The sequence below is a fragment of the Orcinus orca genome, chromosome 4 (assembly GCF_937001465.1).
Source record: "Orcinus orca chromosome 4, mOrcOrc1.1, whole genome shotgun sequence".
NCBI lineage: Eukaryota > Metazoa > Chordata > Mammalia > Artiodactyla > Delphinidae > Orcinus > Orcinus orca.
In genome coordinates, this window is record NC_064562.1 from 88,667,178 (window position 1) to 88,692,964 (window position 25,787).

The 25,787-nt window shown below is 38.0% G+C and overlaps 2 protein-coding genes across 6 annotated transcripts in view; both read right to left on the reverse strand.

The window, feature by feature from the left end:
* The window catches only part of SLC30A9 (solute carrier family 30 member 9), a 73,655-nt gene that overhangs the window by 42,531 nt on the left and 5,337 nt on the right, over nt 1–25,787 (reverse strand). For 3 of the 5 annotated variants that reach the window (XM_049709587.1, XM_049709588.1, XM_012532483.3), the window contains exons 2-6: nt 19,193–19,345; nt 7,863–7,925; nt 5,768–5,867; nt 3,563–3,655; nt 3,111–3,193 (exon numbers count right to left, since the gene is read on the reverse strand). In XM_049709587.1, coding sequence (XP_049565544.1) covers nt 3,111–3,193; nt 3,563–3,655; nt 5,768–5,867; nt 7,863–7,925; nt 19,193–19,345 — 492 coding nt within the window. Of the gene's footprint in view, nt 1–3,110; nt 3,194–3,562; nt 3,656–5,767; nt 5,868–7,535; nt 7,595–7,862; nt 7,926–18,489; nt 18,555–19,192; nt 19,346–25,787 lie in introns of those variants that run through there. The other 2 variants (XM_049709589.1, XM_049709590.1) reach the window with 2 other exon arrangements.
* The window catches only part of TMEM33 (transmembrane protein 33), a 67,852-nt gene continuing 52,027 nt past the window's right edge, over nt 9,963–25,787 (reverse strand). Inside the window, exon 9 of the transcript XR_007477284.1 lies at nt 9,963–10,459. The gene's annotated coding sequence lies outside the window, so the exon portion shown is untranslated. The remainder of the gene's footprint in view (nt 10,460–25,787) is intronic.

Sequence of the window (25,787 nt, forward strand, 5' to 3'; positions counted from 1 at the left end):
TGGAGAACAGTATGGAGGTTCCTTAAAAAAACTAAAAATAGGGCTTCCCTGGTGGCACGGTGGTTGAGAGTCCGCCTGCCGATGCGCACTGGTTAAGAATCCGCCTGCCAATGCAGGGGACATGGGTTCGAACCCTGGTCCAGGAAGATCCCACATGCCATGGAGCAACTAAGCCTGTGTGCCACAACTACTGAGCCTGTGCTCTAGAGCCCACGAGCCACAACTACTGAGCCCATGTGCCTACAGCCCGTGCTTGGCAACAAGAGAAGCCACTGCAATGAGAAGCCCATGCACCACAACCAAGACCCAAAGGAGCCAAAAACAAATAAATAAAATAAATAAATTTATTAAAAAAAAAAAAAGAAACATGCACCCCAATGTTCATTGTGGCACTATTTACAATAGCCAGGTCATGGAAACAACCTAAATGCCCATTGATAGACGAATGGATAAAGAAGATATGGTACATATATACAATGGAATATTACTCAGCCATAAAAAGGAATGAAACCGGGTCATTTGTAGAGATGTGAATGGACCTAGAGACTGTCATACAGAGTGAAGTAAGTCGGAAAGAGAAAAACAAGTATTGTATATGAATGCATATATGTAGAATCTAGAAAAATGGTACAGATGAACCTGTTTGCAAGGCAGAAATAGAGACACACATAGAGAACAAATGTATGGACACCAAGGGGGAAAAGGAGGGATGAGATGAATTGGGAGATTGGGATTGACATATATACACTGCACTAATATGTATAAAATAACTAATGAGAACCTGCTGTATAGCACAGGGAACTCTACTTCACTTTGCTGTACAGTAGAAACTAATACAACATTGTAAAACAACTATACCCCAATTTAAAAAAAAAAATACATTTCAGCTACAGACTCAACACATCCCTATCAAAACCCCAAGGACATTTTTCACAGAAATAGAACCAAAAAATTCTAAAAGTTTTATGAAACCACAAAAGACCCCAAATAGCCAAAGCAATACTGAGAGAAAAGAATAAAGCTGGAGGTATCACATGCCCTGATTTCAAACTAAATTACAAAGCCATAGTGATCAAAACAGCATGGTATTGGCAGAAAACGAGACATACTTCAGTGGAACAGAATTTAGAGCCCAGAAAGAAACCCACACATATATGGACAATTAATTTATGACAAAGGAGCAAACATCATACAATGGAAGAAGGACAGTCTCTTCAACTCATTAGTTGGGAAAATTGGGACAATGGGACAGTTACATGCAAAAAGATGAAACTAGGCCATTATCTCACACCTTATACAAAAATCAACACAAAACGGATTAAAGACCTCAATGTAAGGCCTGAAACCATAAAACTCCTAGAAGAAAACATAAGCAGCAGTACACTCTGACATCGGTCTTCACTCTATCTTTCTAGCTATACCTCCTCAGGTAAGGGAAACAAAAGCAAAAATAAACCAACAGGACTACATCAAACTAAAAAGCTCCTACACAGCAAAAAAAAACCGTCAACAAAATGAAAAGACAACCAACCTAATGAATGGGAAAAGAAATGAAATATCTGATAAGGGGTTAATATCCAAAAAATACAGACAACCCAATTAAACAACAACAACAAAAAGAACCCAATTAAAAAATGCAGGGGAGGGCTTCCCTGGTGGCGCAGTGGTTGAGAGTCCTCCTGCCGATGCAGGGGACACGGGTTCGTGCCCCGGTCCGGGAAGATCCCACATGCCACGGAGCGGCTGGGCCTGTGAGCCATGGCCGCTGAGCCTGCGCGTCTGGAGCCTGTGCTCCGCAACGGGAGAGGCCACAGCAGTGAGAGGCCTACATACCGCAAAAAAAAAAAAAAAAAAAAAAGCAGGGGAGCTGAATAGGCATTTTTTCCAAAGACATTTTTTCATACAGATGGCCAACAGAATATGAAAAGATGTTCAACATCACTAATTATTAGGGAAATGTAAATCAAAACACAATGAGACATCACCTCACACCTGTTCGAATGGCTAGTATCAAAAAGGTAAGAAAAAACAAGTGTTGGTGAGGATGTGGAGAAAAGGAAAACCATATGCACTGTTGATGGGAATGCAAATTAGTGCAGCTTACTAAGGAAAACAGTACGGAGATTCCTCAAAAAATTAAGAATAAAATTACCATATGATCCAGCTATCCCATTTTTGGGTATTTAATCCAAAGAATATGAAAACACTAATTAGAAAAGATATACGCACCTCTATGTTCATTGTAGCATTTATTTTCAATACCCAAGATATGGAAACAACCTAAGCCCCCAACAACAGATGAATGGATAAAGATGTGGTATTTTTACTCAATGGAATACTACTCAGTCATAAAAAAGGCAAACTCTTACCATCTGCTAAGTGAGACAAGTCAGATGGAGAGATGTAAATACCATATGATTTCACTCATATGTGGAATATAAAAAACAAACAAACAAATGAAATAAATGAACAATCCAAAGCAAACCAAAAATGTAGATACAGAAAACAGTAGTGGTTACTTGAGGGTGAAATGGGTAAAACGGATCAACTGTACAGTAACAGATGAAAACTAAATTTTTGGTGGTGATCACACTGTAGGGTAAACAGAAGTAGAAATATAATGTTGTACACATGAAATATATGTTATAAACCAATGTTACCTCACTGAAAAACAAATTTTAAAAAAAGAAACTAAACATTTCATTCCTGTGGATTTAAGTGCAGCTCTCCTTAGCATATCTGTGAATATAAAGATGCGCAACAGCTGTTTGCTTCTTCTGAGAGGCCAAAATCCCTTAGAAACTAGGATTTACCTTTAAACAGGTACAATCTTCAAATCAGACCCTAAGTTTTAATATTCATATATCTTATAGAAACCACAAACTACCTTTGCTTGCTCTCATGATCTTTAAAAAGCTATAGAGGAGAAAACAAATAATACTGTTTTTATAAAATAATTGAATCCCAAAATGAAAACTGGTATTTGCTAGAAGCAACAAAGCCAAAGCCAAGAGGTGGGCAACCACTAGGGAGGGCATAGTTATTATAGGCACAAGTCTTACTTACAAGTTGCTTTTCAGTTAACTCAGCTGTAAATTTAATATACTTACTTTCTCTATATTCTATTTCTGCTTCCTTACGAAGTTTTTTCTCTCTGGCAAGAGCTTCAGGGCTTCCCCAAACTTCCAAAGATCTATGTACACACGACCACCAACAATGACAATTTTAATGACTTTATTATAATCATATTTAAATCTAGATAACTAAAACTATATGAGAATTTAACAACAAAGCATAAGGTCCTTTAGGAAAAATATAAAGCACTTAAATTTTTCTAAATTAAATCTAAACAGTATGAGTGAATTCAACAGCAAGTTTTCTCATAAATTATGACTTTTTTTGCTAACTAGTACATACTAGTAACTCTCAGATAAATTTAGAAATGTAAAAATATTCTGCTTTTAAAACATGTCATTTTAAAAATTCTAAGTCTGTCTAAAATACATTTTTATTAATCCCAAATTCAGCTTGTATTTTTATTCTAAAAGAACTATATTCTTACTTTGCCTCCACATCTGATCTCAAGTATACAGTAAAGGACTCGGTATCTTCATGAGGACTTCGTCGTCTGATTTTTCGAAGTTGTTCTAGATCACTGAAGAAAGAAATATGTTGAATTTATTCAGACAAGGTTCATATGGTTCATGTACTTAAAAGGATTAAGGGCAGATAAAAGCCACTACACTGATCCTCATTTTAATAGCTAAATCTGTATAGCCTATAAAAAGCAGTTTAAAGATGACATTTTGTACACAAAAGTGACTTAGAGACAGCTGAAACACTAAGAATTATTCTTGATGCTCAATATAGATACCATAACATAATATGTAGAGAGTCAATTCCTTTATTAGTGCTTGCATTTTATCTGCTAGGGACACACCATTGCAATGTCTGATGTATGAAGAAAGAAAGTGAAAAGTGGAAAGAACATGGATTAGAGTATTATCCCTCTATTTAAGAATTTAAATTTAAAATTTACAGTCATTTGTTTATATCCAGATTAATACTAAGTGGTAATATCATTCATAGATACCAAGTTATAAAGAATATGTGTCAATTTCATGCTATTTAATTATTTTCCTTTCTCTTAAATTCTGAAAGGTTAATACATTCATCAAGTCACTGCTAAATAGTCATACTAAATTTGATCATTGGTCTTCCTAAGGAAAGTTTGTAATAGCAACGAAAAGACCTATAAATAAAAATTTGGGGCGTATCCTGGTGGCCTAATAGTTAGGATTCCAGGCTCTCACTGCCGTGGCCTGGGTTCAATCCCTGGTCAGGGATAAGATCCTGCAAGCTGTGTGGCTCAGTCAAAAAATAAATAAATAAAAAGTAAAAATAAAATAAAGTAAGTTTAACAATCAACTATCACACATCAAAAAAAAGTCTGGGGCTTCCCTGGTGGCGCAGTGGTTGAGAGTCCGCCTGCCGATGCAGGGGACACGGGTTCGTGCCCCGGTCCAGGAAGATCCCACATGCTGCGGAGCGGCTGGGTCCGTGAGCCATGGCCGCTGAGCCTGCGCGTCCGGAGCCTGTGCTCCGCAACGGGAGAGGCCACAAGAGGCCCACGTACCGCAAAAAACAAAAAGAAAAAAAAAAGTCTGTACCAAGTAACGAAAGATATATATTCTGGTTCCCTCTCTGTCACTGACTCACTAAGTAAGCTACATCATCACTCTTTATTATGTTCCCTGGCCTATGATGTGGAGATAGCAATACTTAACCTACTTAACTCACAAAATTGTTGTATGTGAAACAGAATATAGTTTTATATCATTATTATAATTGGTTGTTGTTTCAATAGTTATGGAAGTTATAAAACTGATTACAGGAATCCTTATTTCTTGATATTATACCATAGATCATATGACCATGGGCTGGGGGTGGGGTGGGGTGAGGGAGGCTAGATCACCTGATGTCAAAATTACCAAGATATCTTGCACATAAATATGGTTTTTCTAGGTAAACACACAAAAGAGGGGGAAAAGTTTAAATTTGTGGAAAATACCTCACTAAATCTCTTTAATTACAAGAAAATTAATAACAAGATACCAGAGAGAAGGAAAATAATTTATACTCAACGTGAATCACAGCTGGAGTGTGAACATAAACATAATAAAACTGCTTTACCAAAAAAACCAAAATTTTAAAGTTATACAAATATGCAAATAAACTTATCGATAATTTTACTACATATTAACATAACAATAAACTCCTAAGGTTCTTGTGTGACACAAAGATATTGAAGAACCTACCTTTTTGAGTTAAAGGAACCAAGAAACACTGGAACTGCTCGTGCTGGAGCAGCCTTCAGTTTAGTAAGCTAAAAATTGTAACTTTTTTTTTTTTTCACGGTACGCGGTCCTCTCACTGTTGTGGCCTCTCCCATTGCGGAGCACAGGCTCCGGACGCACAGGCCCAGCGGCCATGGCTCACGGGCCCAGCCGCTCCGCAGCATGTGGGATCTTCCCAGACCGGGGCACGAACCCGCGTCCCCTGCATCGGCAGGCGGACTCTCAACCACTGCGCCACCAGGGAAGCCCCAAAATTGTAACATTTTTTTAACTGAATAAAAATACTTCTTCAATTTAGGAAGGAGCCATGGTAAAGTTTCCACATGGATGTTAGCGGGTTACAAATTCTAGGAAATAACTGGTTATTTAGATTTAGATAGAACTACCCCATTTTTAAAAAATTACTGTACCTGGATTTGAGGCAGAACTCATTCATTGCTCTGACTCCAGTGATGAAATTATTCTGAGTGTACTTTGGTCCATATTCCCTCTTTTTAAGGACTGCTTTGACTAAAACCAAAAATATAGGAAAACATACTAAATATGTACGTTGGAAGTCACATTTGAAGATGAACATATGCTGAGTTTTAAGTGGATTCACTAATAAATTCCATAGAAAACTGTTTTTCGTGATGCACTGAATGGCGTCAGAAAAAAAGAAGTTTACTCTAAGTACAGAACAGGACAGAATTACACTTGTACCCACCCAGCTTTATCTCCATAGTTCATCAGTAACTGATGACAAAATGTCAACCCTTTGTCTAAAGGATACCTTATATAGGTATTACTGGTCTGTTTAAATCGTACCAGTACAATTTAAATTGCTTAGGGTCTAAATGAAAATGAACTGAAGTTTCAATAAAAAATTAGACATTGGTTCGGTGTTTTACAAACACTGGTGAAACCAGCATTTTATAAAAAATGAAAATAGAAAGTAATCAAAGAGTACTGCACATAATGAAGAACAAGCACTTTTTGTGAAAACTTGTTTCAGTTACATATAGTAATCTATATATATACTAGATCATTAGTATTTCTGAAGTGGGTTGCAGTCAAAAAAGTCTGAAAGTCATTGGGCAATTTTACATAATGTAACGAAGATGAAGTAACTATAAGGAACATTTTTATCAGTTAAAAATTATAGGAAGTTAATTATAGACTATAGGTAAAATACTGCCTTCTAAATTTTTCCTGTTATCAAGTATCAACCTGTTCATAAAAAAGCCAGAGACATCAATAATAAAATAAAATACCAATTTGGCATCAATTATAGTCTATGAATTAAAAATTACAGTCAACATTGGTCTGTTCATTTTTATAGTGAGACTTTTGGTCACAAAACACAAATAACATAAGCAAACCTCTGAAAATTGTTACCTAGCCACTTCATATTCTATTCTAATGTCTAGTAACTATTGAGTTTTCTATTGTACTTACAAGTTGAAAGAATAAATTAAGACTAAAATTATCCATCACTACAGTAGGTAAAAAGAATCTTAAAATAACACACGAACTATTAAAATCAAAGGCACAAATAATAGTTAACAAGAACATTTCAAAAATAAAGTTCAATATAAAAACCAAAACCTTATTTGAAAAAAAGTATATAAAGAAGTTCAGGTTTCTTTTTGCATGAGTTTCTCTAAACTACCTTACTCTAAAAATCCTAAAATTCTAAGTCCAAATACACTTCTCAGGATCAGAGAGGAGAATTACATTGCTCTTCAAAAAGATTAGGTTTTTTTTTTACATTACTTTTTAATAATTTCTTCAAAGTAGCTAGAAATCCCTGTTGGCCTGTCCTAGCCCAGATTACTGATGATAAGACAACATTAAGTAGTCTTAATTGTGACTGTACACTATCATCTCCAAAGTTATCCTAGAAAAGAAGTCCCATTTTTAGCACAATCTTATAGGGAGGAAACTAAGGCTCAGAGAAATAAAGTAAACTGCCCAAAGTCATACAGCTAGTATATCCTGAAGTTACAAATTGAATCCACTTTTATCTGACACCAAAGCCATGGTGCTCCTAATCACAGAATTAGTACCTCCATGAAACATGCTACTTTGGAGATGGAAGCCATAGCACGTTATAAAGAAGAGAGCTGCAAACAAGAATTCCTTCATCACTCAATCACTCCCAGAAAAGGAAATCAGACAAGAATGTCCAAACTCTACCTGGATTTGAACAAGCTGTAGGTGTTGGCCTCTTTTTCTTTATTAATCACATTACTTTTCTAAAAATGATAAAGCAATTGATGATTTTTATTTGCCATTACTCCTTTCTTTGGGCTTTTGAAAAAAGAACTTGCATAAAATTTATGATTAAAATGCAAAGTAAACTTCAGTAGAAAATTAGTTTATAAATAGAATAAATCGTTATGGTCAATATATTTAAAGAAAAATGAACATTCCCTTATAACTATAAAGAGCTCTATATAAACTAACTTTATATAGTTAATTCAAAACACCATTATAATAAAAAATAGAATAAAATATATTTACCTCTTACTTGGAGAGGTTCTTGCTTAATAAGTGGAGCTTTCAGTTCTGCACCAATATTCTCTGCTGTAAAGTTCATTTTTAAAAAGATATTAAGCAGTTGTTTTCATACAAACCTATAAACTTAATTAATATTAGCTGACAATCTGGCAATGTATAAAAAAGATAATATTATCACATGGGCTTCCCTGGTGGCGCAGTGGTTGAGAGTCTGCCTGCCGATGCAGGGGACATGGGTTCGTGCCCTGGTCCGGGAAGATCCCACATGCTGCGGAGCGGCTAGGCCCATGAGCCATGGCCGCTGAGCCTGCGCATCCGGAGCCTGTGCTCCGCAAGGGGAGAGGCCACAACAGTGAGAGGCCCGTGTACCACCAAAAAAAAAAAAAGATAATATTATCACAGACCAAGTTGGATTTATCCTAGGAATGAAAGACTAGTTAAACATTAGAAAAGCTATTAATTCCCCTCATTAACAGATTGAAGGAGAAAAACTATAGAATCATTTCAGGAGCTAAACAAAGAGCATTTAATAAAATTCAGCACCCGTACAAGTTTCAAACCTTTTTAAGAAAATTAGGACAAAAAGGAACTTCCTTAAAGGGTAAAGCAAACCTATAACAAATATTGCATTCAATGGTGAAAATTTAGATGCATCACTTTAAAACAAGGGCACATGCTGTCGATTCTTCCACCCAAAACTGTTCTATAGATACTATTCAATGAAGAAAGGATGACGATTAAGTGGTTATTGGAACAACTGTACAACTCCCTCCCCTCCAAAAAATTTAATGAAAGAAAACTGTAATCTACCTCACACCATAAACAACCAATTCCAGGTAAATTCATGACTTAAATAGGAGAAGATATATCCAGCAAATATAATCAACAAAGGATAACTATCAAGAATATTTAAGAATTCCTCCAGATCTATTAACAAAAAGACAACCCATTAGAAAAAAAAAGGGCAGAAGACAAGAACAAACTTGCACAGGAAAGGAAATACAAATAACCAATAAACATATGAAGAGATGATAGCCTCGGGCTTCCCTGGTGGCGCAGTGGTTGAGAGTCCGCCTGCCGATGCAGGGGACACGGGTTCGTGCCCCCGTCCGGGAAGATCCCACATGCCGCGGAGTGGCTGGGCCCGTGAGCCATGGCCACTGAGCCTGCGCATCCGGAGCCTGTGCTACGCAACGGGAGAGGCCACAACAGTGAGAGGCCCGCGTACCTCAAAAAAAAAAAAGAAAAAAAAGAATCCACCTGCCAATGCAGGGGACACGGGTTCGAGCCCTGGTCCGGGAAGATCCCACATGCTGCGGAGCAACTAAACCCGTGCACCACAACTACTGAGCCTGCGCTCTAGACCCCACGAGCCACAATTACTGAGCCCGTGTGCCACAACTACTGAAGCCCACGTGCCTAGAGCCCGTGCTCTGCAACAAGAGAAGTCACCGCAATGAGAAGCCCGCATACCGCAATGAAGAGTAGTCCCCGCTCCCCACAACTAGAGGAAGCCCGCATGCAGCTTGCAAATAAACAATAAATAAATAAATAAAATTAAAAGGTTTTAAAAAGAAGAATGCAAGGTTCTCAGGTTAGGTGGTAAATTCCCAGGCGTTGATTTTATTATGCTTTCTAACTTACATATACATAGCATGTATTCTTTTATATGTATCAAATATTTTGTAATAAAAATCTCACCCTTAAAACCTTTTATCATATCTTCATTCAATAATATAACATTTTGGAGCTTATTAACAATAGCTAACATTTACTAAGTATGTGCCATGTGCCACATACAGTACACTATGTGTTTTACCTGCATTATTTCATTTAATCCTCACAAAACTGCTCTGAGGTAAGTACTATTATTATCTTCATCTTATTCAGGAAGTTTTGGAACTTCCCTCAAAGTCACACAGCTAGTATTTTAAACATGGAAGCACAGTCAGGATTGAAACCCAAGTCATTTCGATTAGTCTCCTCTCTTAACCACTTTCCTACATTACCTCTATGTTTAAAATAATAATTGATTTATAAGTAGATATTTGTGTATTTTTGGGAAAAGAGGATAGAAGTGAAAACTGGATCAGCAACATGAAGATCACTGGCAACCTTCTGACAACAGCAGTTTCAGCAGGAAGAGTAGGGACAGAGCAACAGGTTGAGGTGAGAATGGGAGATGAGGAAGTGAAAGCAATATCTGGACTTTAGTAAGAGCTGGAAAAGAGGATGGAATCAAGGAAATATTGATTTTATTTTATATAGAGGTGGAAATGATGAAATAAATGGAAATGAACCATTTCTACATATTTAGAATATGAGTATATATAAATGATAGGCAACACCATGAAAGCTGACTGACTACTTGGTTACCTGATTTAGACTTCTGCCACCTTATCGTCTGACTTCGGTTTACCATACTTTTTTTCCTTTGCTTTTATTTTTCTTTTGCCTTTCTTGCCATCTGTTAGATTTATAAAGTTTTCTATATCCTCCTCTCACCCCACGCCCATGCTGGTTTCAAATTTATAAGATTATAGTTCTACTGTTTTCATGATTCCATTTAGAAATTTAACATACATAACTTTCCTATAAATCTTTCTAACCATCTGTTATTCCCCATCTCTACCTTCCTCTGAACAAGAAAAAAACCTTTAACCACTGAAAACTTCTTCTATCTTATTACTCTTGACTAAAATTGTAGCATTTAATATAAAATGTTTATGATTTTTACTATCAATAATTAACTTTCCAACACATTTTATCCACTTCTTGCTTTTCACTGTCCCTTTTATATCCCAACGCTTCTTTCCCTGAGTTTACTCTGCATCTTATGGAAATACATATTTGAAGAGTTTTTTTTTTAATGTGGGTAGGTTAGTAGTAAATGATAGTCATCTTTATATATGTGAAATGTTTTTATTTTGCCTTCCCTCTAGAATGATTATTTAGACAAGTATAAAATTCTAGGGTAACATTTATTTTTCCTCTTACCCTTTCATGGCTATTACTCCAAATACTCCTCCCTTATTTTCTGCATATTGTTGCAGATAAAAAGTCTACTTCAAGAGGGCAACAATTGTACTGATAGCAGGCTGACTTTCTCTTTGGCAACTTTTAAGTTGGGTTGTTTCTTGTTTCAGTTTTGAAATCTATGGGTTTCTTTTCATTTACCCTGTTTAGTACTAAAAGTGTATTTTTGATCTGAAGATCCTTGTTTTTCTCAAATTCTGAAAAATTCTCATCCATTATCTCTTTATATATAATTTCTACACCATTTCTCTATTCTCTCTCTCTCTCTCTGAAATGCCTATTAAATATAGGCTAGAGCTTCATGCCTTGTTAAAGCTTTTTCATTTTCTTGGAAAATCTTTTTGCTTTCCTATGCTCATTCAGGGTGAATTTCAATTTACTAATTCTCTACTTGACTATGGCTATTTAATCTATTAAATTCTTACTTTAGTGATCACACTTTTATTTGTAAGCTCTATAGTTGGTTCTTTCCCAGATTTCCTTGTTCTGCTTTTATTTCCGCCAGTTTGTGTTTCAAAATATGAGTACTCCTCAAGTCCATTCTCTACGTCTGTGTCTCTATTCTGTCCTGCCCCTGTCTGTGTCTCTATTCCTGTCCCGCCCCAGGTTCTTCAGAACCATTTTTTTTTTCAGATTCCATATGTGTGTTAACATACGGTATTTGTTTTTCTCTTTCTGACTTACTTCACTCTGTATGACAGACTCTAGGTCCATCCACCTCACTACAAATAACTCAATTTCGTTTTTTTATGGCTGAGTAATATTCCATTGTATATATGTGCCACATCTTCTTTATCCATTCATCTTGTTGATGGACACTTAGGTTGCTTCCTACATGGTATGTTTTGATAACCAAAATGTGCAGAAAATCCCAAAAGGCTTTATTTTAACTATTCATCAGATCCTAAGTAGGTTATGATGGCATATTAGTAAAAAAAAAAAAAGGCTTAAAAACACTTCTATTTAATTAATTAATAACTATGGCTTATAACATTTGACACTGATCAGTTAAATAACTGATATTTTATTTTTGTCTACCTACACAGCAAACTAATTCTAAAGTATCTTTATCTATAGAATCTATATATCAATTACTTAAAAATTTTGTTTTGGGGAATACAGCCCTGGGCAGAGAAAAGTGAAGGGACAGAGTGGTAGAATAATAAACTTTCAACACTCACCTAGTGTCTGAACAACTGAAATCTACTGTCTAAAGTTTCACAGACAACCCTCGTCTCTACAACGATCAAAGTCATTCAAACAAATCACATAAAATAAGTTGCTCTAAAATTGATACTTTTTTTTTTTTTTTGCGGTATGCGGGCCTCTCACTGTTGTGGCCTCTCCCGTTGCAGAGCACAGACTCCAGACGCGCAGGCTCAGCAGCCATGGCTCATGGGCCCAGCCACTCCACGGCATGTGGGATCTTCCCGGACCGGGGCACGAACCCACGTCCCCTGCATCGGCAGGCGGACTCTCAACCACTGTGCCACCAGGGAAGCCCTAAAACTGATACTTCTGGATATTCTTCTCACCACAAACTGTCTAGACATTACTAATTATATAGTGTTACGAATCACAGGGAGGTTCCTGGTTGCCTAGTGGTTAGGATTCTGGGCTTTCACTGACATGGCCCAGGTTCAATCCCTGGTTGGGGAATTGAGATCCCACAAGCCACCCAGTGCAGCAAAAAAGAATCACAAACAAGAAGTGCTAGAAATGGCTCAAACACATGTATGAATACTTTTTTTGCACACCAGCATCTTAATAAACTTACACTGGATCACTGGAGTAGAATCTTTATGATTTCAATAAGTAACCAGACATTCTATCCATGAATATCTCTAGAAGTTTGTTTTAAGCTCAAGCCCTGGCTGTTTGCCACACATCTGCTGTCATTAGCAAAATTAAAACTGATTTTACTAAAATTTAAAACATTTGAATGCTCCTTAAAAACTTAAGGATTCCTTAGCAAGTCTCTGCCTCTTAATGAGCTGTTTCTGACTTTATCATGTGATCTGAATTATTCAGAAGTCGATCTCAAACTCTTAAATATACAAATTATCTTTCAATCAAGCAATTACTTGCTGTCTATCTGATGGTTAACAAGGTCTAATTTGGCCTAAGCAAATTCTGAAAACTTGAGCCCAAAATAAAACAATCAATAAACAATGTACTCCGAATATAATAAAATAAACTAACATCTTAATTTCAGTCAGCAGAGAAAAAAGAAACCTAGTCACAGATTTCAATTTCAAGCCTTCTGTATAGTGGAACCAACATTAAATATTTTTGCCTGAGTCGATGTTCATCTCAGAAAAGCATTATAACATGTTTTACCTTTAATTATATTATTTCATCATCTGTTTCTTCTCCCATTTCAATGTTCTAATAAATATGCTTATTTCTGGAACATAGAACTCATGACACCCTCCATTCCTTCATCCTCTAATATCAAACTCTCAATCAATATTTACCCCAGCAGCTCTCCATCACCACAAGGAAAAGAGAAGAAACTGGCTAAAACTGCATAGTAAGCCCAAAAGAAGATGAGGCTTAGGGAAAAGGATGAAAAACAGGCATCATAAACATAAACACAGGTTTCTCAAGGAATCTGTAAAATCTTCCCTGTGAAAGACATCCGACTATAGGAAAGACAGTCTTGAAATGTTTATTATTCTTCTTCAAATACTCTCTTCTCCTAACACCATACTCTGCTTGGCTTTTCTTTTACCTCTCCAGACTGCACCTCCTCAAGTCTTCTTTGCAAGCTCCTCCTCTTCCACTTGTCCCTTACTCACTGGGGATTCTGTGCTAGCTCTTATCTCCCCAATCTAAACTCTCTCCCTATACTGTCTCAAACACACTCATGACTTCAGTTACCACCTGGGTGTAGCTAATAACTCCTAAATCTCTATCCCCAGGTTAGAACTCTATGCATTCACTTATTTACAAAATATTAAACCCCTACTATGGGCAAGCCACTGCTCTAGGCACTGAAGTTCCTGCTATCATGAGGCTTGTAAACGGGGGGCGGGGGGGGGAGAATAAAGCAGATACTGAAAATATCAGTCAGTAATAAGTGCTAACTACACAGAATTAAAATGAGTGTAATATTAAAGACTGACTGGGTGTGCAGAGCTGACATGTCATTTAAGATGTAAATGACCAGGACTTCCCTGGTGGCACAGTGGTTATGATTCGCCTGCCAATGCAGGGGACATGGGTTCAAGCCCTGGTCCAGGAAGATCCCACATGCCGCAGGGCAACTAAGCCTGTGCACCACAACTACTGAGCCTGTGTTCTAGAGCCCACAAGCCACAACTACTGAGCCTGAGTGTTGCAACTACTGAAGCCACGAGCCTAGAGCCCGTGCTCCACAATGAGAAGCCACCGCAATGAGAAGCCCGCGCACCGCAACGAAGAGTAGCCCCCACTCACCACAACCAGAGAAAGCCGGCGCGCAACAACAAAGAAACAACGCAGCCAAAAATAAAATAAATTTAAAAATAGGGCTTCCCTGGTGGCGTAGTGGTTGAGAGTCCGCCTGCCGATGCAGGGGACACGGGTTCGTGCCCCGGTCCGGGAGGATCCCACATGCCGCAGAGCGGCTGGGCCCGTGAGCCATGGCCGCTGACCCTGCGTGTCCAGAGCCTGTGCTCCACAACGGGAGAGGCCGCAGCAGTGAGAGGCCCGCGTACCGTAAATAAATTAATTAATTAATTAAGCAAATAAATAAATAAGTTTATTTATTTATTTATATTTTTAAAAAGATGTAAATGTGGCGGTCAGCCACATGAAGAAGGGCATCTTGGAAAGAAAAAGCAACTAGAGCACACACCCTAAAACAAGAATAAGTTTGGTATTTTCTAAGAACCAAAAGGAGACTGGTTTGGCTGAAATATAATGAGAAAGTAAGAGTGGAATTAAGGAGCCCCGGGAGAGGCTACTGCACTAATCCAGCCAAAAGATCATGTCTCACAGTAGAAAAGTAGTATAACCAACTGCCTACTAGTCATCTGCTAAGATGCCCCAGAGGCACCTATGATTCAGATGTCCAAGAATGAATCCTCACCTTCTCATTAATATATACTCCAGCTTTGGTATTCCTAATTTTATTTTTTTATAGATTAATTATTTTATTTATTTACTTTTGGCTGTGCTGGGTCTTCGTTGCTGCGCGTGGGCTTTCTCTAGTTGCGGCGAGTGGGGGCTACTCTTCGTTGCAGTACGCAGGCTTCTCATTGCGGTGGCTTCTCTTGTTGCGGAGCACGGGCTCTAGGCACACAGGCTTCAGTAGTTGCAGTACGCAGGCTCAGTAGCTGTGGCTCACAGGCTCTAGAACACAGGCTCAGTAGTTGTGGCGCACAGGCTTAGTTGCCCTGCGGCATATGGGATCTTCCCAGACCAAGGATCAACCCACGTCCCCTGCATTGGCAGGCAGATTCTTAACCACTACACCACCAGAGAAGTCCCTTAATTTTAGAAATCACCGACACAATCACCCAATCCAATCCAGTAACCATGCACTGTCCTTTACTTGACCCTCTCTCTTTCAGTCCCCCAAATTCAATCACCAGGTCTTAATTACTCAGCTCCTAAATCTCTTGCGTTCACCTACTCCCTTAAAAAAATCATTGACATTAACCTAGACTACAGCCTCATTTGTATTACTGTTTTCAGTCTCCCTCCTTTGCAATCTGTTTTCCAGTCTGCATCTAGTTATCTTTCTAAAATCTTAAATCTGATTAAGTACTTCCTCTACTTAAAATACTCCAATAGATTCCCACTACCTACAAAACAGCCCAAACTCCTAAACAAAACCCTAATCTGACTACTGTTTACCTCTTGAGTTTCACCCCTTGTACTTTCAAAACTACCAACCCCACCACGAGATCCTCTACTCACTAGTCTAGACACACTAAGTTACTTGCAGTGTTACCTTTTTTCTCCACCATTCATCACACCAATGCCTACTTTCAGGTCACTAATTAGATATCATTTCCTATGGAAACCTTCCTCAACCACTCAAGACTCAGTTAGGTGCCCCTCCAGCACACAGTATTTCTTCTATCACAGTACTTACTATACTTTTTTTGCTTAATTTTCTATTTTAGTAATAAAGAGAATATAAACTCAGAGAGTCATTCTCATTTGCTGCCATATAAAAAGTGCTCAATAAATACTCCTTGAATAAATTAATGAATAAATGAATAAATAAATGATTTTTTTTTTTTTTTTTGCACGGTACGCAGGCCTCTCACTGTTGCGGCCTCTCCTGTTGCGGCGCACAGGCTCCGGACACGCAGGCTCAGCGGCCATGGCTCACGGGCCCAGCCGCTCTGCGGCATGTAGGATCCTCCTGGACCGGGGCATGAACCCGCGTCCCCTGCATCGGCAGGCAGACTCTCAACCACTGCGCCACCAGGGAAGCCCCAAGGACTTCTTTTTAATGCTGCACAGCAGACTAGGGAAAAAAAAACTCTTCAAATGCATTGCTAAGCTAGCAAAATGATGTGAAGAGGGCAAAAATGAAGGGAAAGCAGGACCTCTGTAGAATAAGAGAGCAGACCAAAGCCCGTTTTTTCCTTGATGATTTCTGTTGAAGCTTACATTCTTTGAGATTCTACTTCCACAGCTGCAAGTGGCATGGGAGAACAAAGAATAAAACTAGGTTCTGCTAAAGATGGAGAGTCTAACAGGAGATACCCAGAAAAAAAGCTAGACACCTGGCATTACTGTGACCTAGAAAAAACACACAGAGAAGGGGATAGCAAGGAAGCAAGCCTGCACCTACTCTGGTGTCACATAGTGGAGAAGAGAAAAACTCCCCTGAAAATCCTAAGGATAAGGCAGCTCACACAAGTTTATAGTCTGGATTCATGCTACCAACGTGGTCCAAAAATCTTAAGCTGACTTTAATTTAGTGTGGTCCCAAGTTGTGTCCCCAGCAGCTAACAGAGGCAAATGCAAACTCTCTATGCAGGAACACATCCTCAATAAGAGACATCAAATAGTTCCAAGATATAAAACTACATGGAAAATGAACACTTTTCAGTTTAAAAACAGATAGGGCATCATGAATGAGAGCAAGAAACGGAGGAAAAAGATAATACAGTAAGAACCAAAAGATTTCAGAGAGCAGAATTTTCAGTCCCAGATTATAAAATAGCTATGTTTAATACGCCTAATAATAAAGAAGTCTGAAAACATAAGCAAGGAGCAAGAGACCAACCAAGCAAGATGAAAAATAGAAGTAATTTCTAGAAATGAAAAATATAATCATTAAAATTAAAAACCCAACAGATGTACCAACCAGCATATTAGAGGCAACTAAAGAGGGAATTAGTGAACTAGGTAGGCCTAAGGAAATAACCCAGGATCTAGGCCAGAAACATAAGGAAATACAAAGTATGTCAGAGAGGTTTAGAGACATGGAAAATAAAGCAAGAAGATCCAAAATATTTCTAACTAGAGTTCCAAAAGGAGATAAAAGAGAAATGAGAGGGGGTAATACATACTTCAAGGGACAGTGACAGAGAATCGTAGAATTCCAGAATTGTATTGATAGAAAAATGCCAATTCTCAGATCCAGGAAGCCCAACAAATCTCAGGAAGGGTAAATGCAAAGAAATACACACCCAGTCACTTCATAGTAAAACTGCAGTTTACACCAAAGAAAAAGACTTTCAAAATACAGTTAATCAAATTTAAAAAGCAGACAAACAGAAAAGACATGGAAACAAAGGCAAAATATCTGACTCCTCAACAGCAACAGTGAAAGCCAAAAGACAGTGGAATAAGATATTAAAATGTGCCTTTACCATGAAAGATCCTCACCTAAAGGAATTTCTATAGGATGTATTCTACATCAGACAGAAAGAGCAGAGAAATAAGAAAAGATGGGTAACAAAGATTTTAGATAAATTTGAACAAATAGCAATGTTTATTTTATAGAAGGAAAAGAGAGCAGAATAGACACAAAATACTAGCAAACAAATCACATGTGAGTTTGGAGGGGGTGACCAGAGTTAAAACATTCTAAGTTCTTTGTATTTTTCAGAAGGAAAGTAAACTTTTCAATTACCTTTAGACTTTAGTACAGACATAAAGTATATAACTCCCAAGCAAGTGTGTGTTGTTTCTGTGTATGAGGGAGAGGGGATAATGGAATGAGAAAAAAAAGTTTTTTTTAGAAGGCAAAAAAGGAATTAAAAAAAAAAAAAAAACACACAGGGAAGCACATGATACAATGGCAGAAATATGTCCAAACATATCGATTATTACAGTAAATGTAAACAGACTAAATTTTCAGTTAAAAGACAAAGATTATCAAATTAGGACAAAAAAAGGTTAAAGCCAAAGGACAGGAAAAATTACACCATTTGCCATTTCATTGGCAAATACCAATGAAATCTGGTGAAGATGTCACTAAAAAAAAAAAAGAGTTGTTACATAACAATAAAAGGTCTAATTCATCAGTGTTATGTAACAATTCTACATGTGTATGCATCTAACAACATAGCTTCAAAACACATAATGCAAAATTTTAGGTAAAACTAAAAGAAAGTACAACTTTCAAGTACAACTTTACTTGATTCAGTGTGCAACAGGGAACAGTATTTGAAAAGCTTCCAACTGTCACTAAATTCTGCCATTCTAAAAGAAAAAAAGTTTTTTAATTTCAAACAAGCTAATAATAAGGATTTTTATACCCAATAAAACTATGGCTTAAATTCCTACTTTAAGAAGAAAGGTTCAAAATTAATGAGCAAAATAGCTAACTGATATGATAGTTAAAAAATGAATAACAGAGTAAATACAAAGGAAGCAGAAAGGAGAATATATTTAAGGTAAGAGTGGAAATTAATGAAATAGACAAACATATGATATAGATTCAAAGTAAAAAAAATTACTTGGAAAAAAAATAAAATAGACAAAGTTCTGGCAAAATTAATCAAGAAAATAAGACAAACACCACTAGGAATGGAAAAAAGCGTGTAACTACATATGCTGCTACAAGTATACAGAGAGTACCATAAACTTCATGCCAATAAATTAAAAGTTTAGTTGAAGTGGATAAATTGCTAGAAAAAAACAGAACTTACCAAAATTGAGTCAAAAAGAAATAGAAAAATTAAAAGAAATTAAGTTAGCAGTTTAATGACTCCTCACCAAGAAAACACTAGTCCAGATGGTTTTACATGTAAGTTCTGTCAAACATTCAAGGAACAAATAATCTTATGCAAACTATCCCAGTATACAGAAGAAAAATATTTTAAAAGATTTATACATACCTGCTTCATCAAATGATGGTACTTTTTCCATTTTGTGAGTCTGTGATCCCTGTCCTTCTTTCTGAACATTTGTGGAATACGACTTTACTTGATTCAGTGTGCAACAGGGAACAATATTTGAAAAGCTCCCAAATGTCACTAAATTCTGCCATTCTAAAAGAAAAAAATTTTAATTTCAAACAAATTTCAAATAAGGACTTTTATACCCAATAAAACATACCTATGATAAGAGAATAATTTTACAGAATAACAGTAAAACTTTCATCCTGTTAAGTATCCAAATGCACAATGCTAAGCCACCCTTTCCATGGAGGTGTTTCATTGAGCCCTAGGTATACAGGGTCTATATTTTGTAAAGGAAAAGAAAATATTTTTCCCCTAATTTGCAAATTTATTTATATGGTAACTTTTAAAATTATATAAAATCAAAATATTTATATTATTCAGCTGTTCTGAAAGGTCTCTGGCATTTAAAAGATATTCTTTATTTTGTATGCTGGTTGCATGATTAAAAAAATGGCATAATGTACTTTTCAGAATAAGAACTCTGAGAAGGGGAAGGTCAGGAGGGTGTCCTACTCAAAACTACCCTGCATCTTCCTTCTGCTAGATGGAGACTGAGTCATCTTTCATTTCACAATCAATATGTGAATTATATTAATCAGTCACTCATACTGTCACTGATGTTTTTTGTTTTTTGGTTTTTTTTTTTTGCAGTACGCGGGCCTCTCACTGTTGTGGCCTCTCCCGTTGCAGAGCACAGGCTCCGGACGCACAGGCTCAGCGGCCATGGCTCACGGGCCCAGCCGCTCTGCGGCATGTGGGATCTTCTCGGACCGGAGCACGAACCCGCGTCCCCTGCATCGGCAGGAGGACTCTCACCCACTGCGCCACCAGGGAAGCCCATCACTGATGTTTTTAAATCAGATAATTAGATCAACATTTGGCGAGATCTCTCGGTATATGGGAATTCTAACTGAGGGAAGAATAGGAGACTAATTACAAAGCACTTTAGCTGTTGCATCTGGGTTGACTGTGAGCTTTAGAGGGCTGAAATACAGAAGGAAAATATATTCCACATTTGCATCAAAGTGGTAGAAAAGTAAATCTATCTGTCTCTACTCTCATGTGACCCTCTTGCTTTTATTTTTTTACGCTGAGTACTTAAAACTCGAAAATCTTGTTTAGGTATAATTTATATATTTTCTAAAGTTTTAGGTGAAATAATGAAATTATATCATTAGAAACAGTCAAGTTTCTCCAAGAGTGGAGGGTTAAGCACTTAAGAGTTGAAACTTTTCTGGGGCTTCCCTGGTGGCGCAGTGGTTGGGAATCCACCTGCCAATGCAGGGGACATGGGTTCGAGCCCTAGTCCGGGAAGATCCCACATGCCACGGAGCAACTAAGCCCGTGAGCCACAACTACTGGGCTCATGTGCTGCAACTACTGAAGCCCATGCGCCTAGAGCCCGTGCTCCGCAACAAGAGAAGCCACTGCAATGAGAAGCCCACACACCGCAACGAAGACCCAACACAGCCAAAAATAAATAAATGAATAAATTTATAAAACAAACAAACAACAAAAAAAACCCACAACATAAAAAAAAAAAGTTGAAACTTTTCTAACTGCTTAATAATGATCTTCCCAAAATGTTAATTCATGTATGTGCATGTGTAGATTGCCTGCCAAAATCAAGAAAAATAAATTTTTTAGTGGCTCAGAGAATTCATCAGGAACAACAATTATTGTGAACACTGAAGATAATCTGAAAAGCATGAGGGACATAAGGCAGCATAAGTATTCACTCAAATTTCAGGCTTAGAACTTGTTTTCTTCAAAAATTTTCTGATGCCAACTTACTATTTCATTTATTTGGCAAATATTTGTTGAAGGCCGAGTATGTTTTTTTATTTTTGTTGTTTTTAATAAATTTATTTATTTATTTTTGGCTGTGTTGGGTCTTCCTTGCTGCGTGCAGGCTTTCTCTAGTTGCGGTGAGCGGGGGCCAGTCTTTGTTGCAGTGCGCAGGCTTTTCATTGCAGTGGCTTCTCTTGTTGAGAAGCACGAGCTCTAGGCACGTGGGCTTCAGTAGTTGTGGCACATGGGCTCAGCAGCTGTGGCTCGCAGGCTCTAGAGTGCAGGCTCAGTAGTTGCGGTGCACAGGCTTACTTGCTCCACGGCATGTGGGATCTTCCAGAACCAGGGATCAAACCCGTGTCCCCTGATTGGCAGGCAGATTCTTAACCACTGTGCCACCAGGGAAGTCCCCCAGAATGTTTTTTTGATCATTTGCCTCTACTTATTAAAGGCTGAGTAAAGTGAATATAACAATGTATCTTCTTGCACGTTAAAATATGTAGCTTCCCTGGTGGTGCAGTGGTTGAGAGTCTGCCTGCTGATGCAGGGGACACGGGTTCGTGCCCCGGTCTGGGAAGATCCCACATGCCGCGGAGTCGCTGGGCCCGTGAGCCATGGCCGCTGAGCCTACGCGTCTGGAGCCTGTGCTCCGCAACAGGAGAGGCCACAACAGTGAGAGGCCTGCGTACCACAAAAAAATAAATAAATAAACAAAAATATGTAACCTACCAGCAAAATTAGTGAAGAAAGGGTTAAAGCAAATTCTCCTAAGAAATCCACCCTCCAGGAAAGCATCTTCTTCACCACAGCCACTGGTGTTCCGACTTGTCAGCCCTATTCAAAATATCTTTTGAGGGCTTCCCTGGTGGCGCAGTGGTTGGGAGTCCGCCTGCCGATGCAGGGGACACGGGTTCGTGCCCCGGTCTGGGAAGATCCCACATGCCGTGGAGCGGCTGGGCCCATGAGCCATAGCCACTGAGCCTGCGCGTCCGGAGCCTGTGCTCCGCAATGGGAGAGGCCACAACAGTGAGAGGCCCGCGTACCAAAAAAAAAAAAAAAAAAAAATCTTTTGTGATTATTACCTAACAAAAACACTATGACACCAACATTTTTTTTACCCACTGATGAAACACTTCTATAGAGACTGTGCTAAGGTGTTTAAAGAGGGATTACTACAGTCTAAAAATCCTTCCTCAGAAGAGGACAATGTTTTCGTGACTTGATCCTAGATCTTTTTCAAGGTTCTCCTTAATTTTTAAAACGTTATTACAGAAAATTTCAATTATATGCAAAGGTAGAAAAAAACAGTACAATAAACGTACACATACTCATTACTTCAACAATTATCAACTCATGGCCAACCTTGTTTCACCTCTGCCTGCACCTGCATCTCCCCACCTACATATTAATTTGATGTAAATCTCAGACATAAAATAATTTCATTCATAAATATTTCAGTATACATTCTAAGAGATAAGAACTTTTTAAAACATAGCCATACCACCATTGCAAGTAAAAAAAAAATCCTTACTATCATCAAATATCCTCAATTTCCAATTTCCACTGTTACAAGTCATAATTTTTGTGTATGTGAACAGATCTTAATTTGGTCCACATACTACAATTGAATGAGATGTCTTTTAAGTCTCTTTTCTACAGGCTATGTGTTTTAGAGCAATTTTTATATTGACGAAACCAGCTGTTTGTACTAAATTTTTGTCCTGTTTTCCAGTCTGAATTTTACTGATTTAATTCCCATGGTGTTGTTTAACCTGTACTTCTATGTGTTCTATAAATCGATGGATATAAAGGCTTTATCCAAATTCAGGTTCCTTTTTATTAGGACAACACTACTTGATAAGTGGTGATGTGTTCTTTAACCAGGAGCCACATAATATTTGGTTATCTCTATTTGTGATAGTGTCTGCTGTTGTTCAATGCCTAGAATCATTTATTCCTCAGGTGGTTACAAAATGGTGATATTATAGTTTTATCCTTCATTTTTTAGTCAGAATACTTCTACAAAGAGAAAATTCCCTTCATGTATTTGGTTATCCAGCAGTATAGTTCATATAAGAAAGTCAGGCTGTATGCTTAATTTTTCCCCTTTATTTACCAGTTCTCAGAATAATGAGTTCACTACCTACCATCCTGCAATAGTGACACAATAATTTGCATGTGTATGTATCACTATGATTCCATAGATTTAAACATTATTTGATGTATATCAATCCATTTTAGTCATTATCCTGATTTATGTCCAAACTGTCCATCCCGTTTTGGGCCAGTAGGGGGTCTCTTCAAATTGACTCCTGTGTCCTTTTTGTTTTTGGCCTCTCCCCACAGCTTGTGGGATCTTAGTTCCCTGACCAGGGATTGAACCCTTAACTTCAACAGTGAAAGCGCAGAGTCCTAACCACTGGACCACCAGGGAATTCCCAACTCCTGTGTCCTTTGACACTATCTTAGTAATCTTGATAGCTTCCTTGCTCACCGTTTCAAAAAGTAATTACTTTTTAACTTTGGAAGAATTTTAGGTATCAGCTTTAATTTTTTTTTTTTTTTTTTTTTTGCGGCACGTGGGCCTCTCACTGCTGTGGCCTCTCCCGCCACGGAGCACAGGCTCCAGGCGCAGGCTCAGCGGCCAAGACCCACGGGCCCAGCCGCTCCGCGGCACACGAGATCCTCCCAGACGGGGGCACGAACCCGTGTCCCCCGCATCAGCAGGCGGACTCCCAACCACTGCGCCACCAGGGAAGCCCCTAGGTATCAGCTTTAAAAGTACACATTTGCCATGAATACAAGATTGAAAATTACACAGAAATTGCATAATGTTTCTACCTTTAACATTTTATATTCTAAAAAATACACAAGACCACATTTGATTCAATAAAACAGAATACCTAACACATAGCAGTAGAAACTCAACCATTTGTTGAATAAATTACTGAATTTGTTAATTAATTCTAGAAGGCAGAAAGACAGTAAAAAAAGTAACCACCATTCATACCCTTTCTTCAAGGTGACTTCTAAAATAAGCTATGTTATGGTTAGATTAGTCTTTAGTTTGGTGCTCACTACTCTATGGGCCTGGACAAGGAACTTCTCAGTGCTGCATATACAAGGCTGTTCATCAGACTGCAGAGCTACTGGTATCTTATCAGTCTAGTCGAAACAATCACTTTTCTCTGCTTTTATTTTACTGTTACTGCCTCTGCAACTCCTAATAACATTGCTACTGATCACCCTTTGTCCTCTCTCCAATCTTGTTTGTCACCTACCACTTACTCTGGCTTTTGGAGGAAATTTAGCCTTTTCATACTACAACAATACAAAATACAAACAATACAAAAACAATACAAATACAACAATACAAAAAACTCTTTTTCTCCCACGCAAACTGACAATTCTGTCTACTGTGTATGTTGCTTCTGCAATAATAATAACTAAAAACAAACAAAAAGATTTCTTAACGGTTTGAAATGTTTTGCTTCAGGCTAATTTCAGGACCAGAGACAAACCTGCACCTAATTCTTTTTTTTTTTTTTTTTTTTGCGGTACGCGGGCCTCTCCCGTTGCGGAGCACAGGCTCCGGATGCGCAGGCTCAGCGGCCATGGCTCACGGGCCTAGCCACTCCGCGGCATGTGGGATCTTCCCGGACCGGGGCACGAACCCGTGTCCCCTGCATCGGCAGGCGGACTCTCAACCACTGCGCCATCACGGGAGTCCCAATCTCTTAAGAGACCATTGCAGGGACTTCCCTGGTGGTCCAGTGGTTAAGACTCCGTGCTCCGGATGCAGGGGAACCAGATTCGATCCCCGGTCAGGGAAGTAGATCCCGCATGCCACAACTAAAGATCCCGGAGGCAGCAATGAAGACCCTGCAGCACGCAACTAATACCCAGCACAGCCAAATAAATAAATATTTTTTTTAAAAAGAGAGACCATTGCAGATTGATGGACCTAGAGATTATCATACCAAGTGAAGTCAGACAGAGAAAGACAAATATCATATGATATCACTTATATGTGGAATCTAAAAAATGATACAAATAAACTTATTTACAAAACAGAAACAGACTCACAAATATAGAAAACATACTTATGGTTACCAAAGGGGAAAAGAGGGGAGGGATAAATTAGGACCTTGAGATTAACATATATACACTACTAAACATAAAACAGATAAACAACAAGGACCTACTGTATAGCACAGGGAACTATATTCAATACCTTGTAATAACCTACCATGGAAAAGAATCTAAAAAAGAATATATATATATGTATATTCTGAAAAATATACATTCTGAAAAAGAATATACGTGTGTGTGTATAACTGAGTCATGATGTTGCATTAAAAAAAGCAGGAGACAAACTAATACAGCTTGGTTTCAACTATTCAAAAATGCTACTGGTGAAATATCTGGATTCTGCATAATTTTTACTCTATACCTTATACTTTTCTGTATGTTCCCCAAATGTCTAAAATTTTAAATTAAAAATACATCCATTGTTAAATTACTTCAAATATTATACTGATAATAGTAACACACTATCTTTAGTTTACTTTTATGCTTTCAGCTAACAAAAAATGCAGGAAAATCCCTCTTATGTCTAATCATCTGGCAAGCAAAAGTGTGACCTAGACCAGGTGGCTCAACCTTCAGGACTATTGCTGATGTGATTTTTCACCAGAACAGAGTAAGCAATAGGGAATCCTTTTTTTTTTTTTTTGGA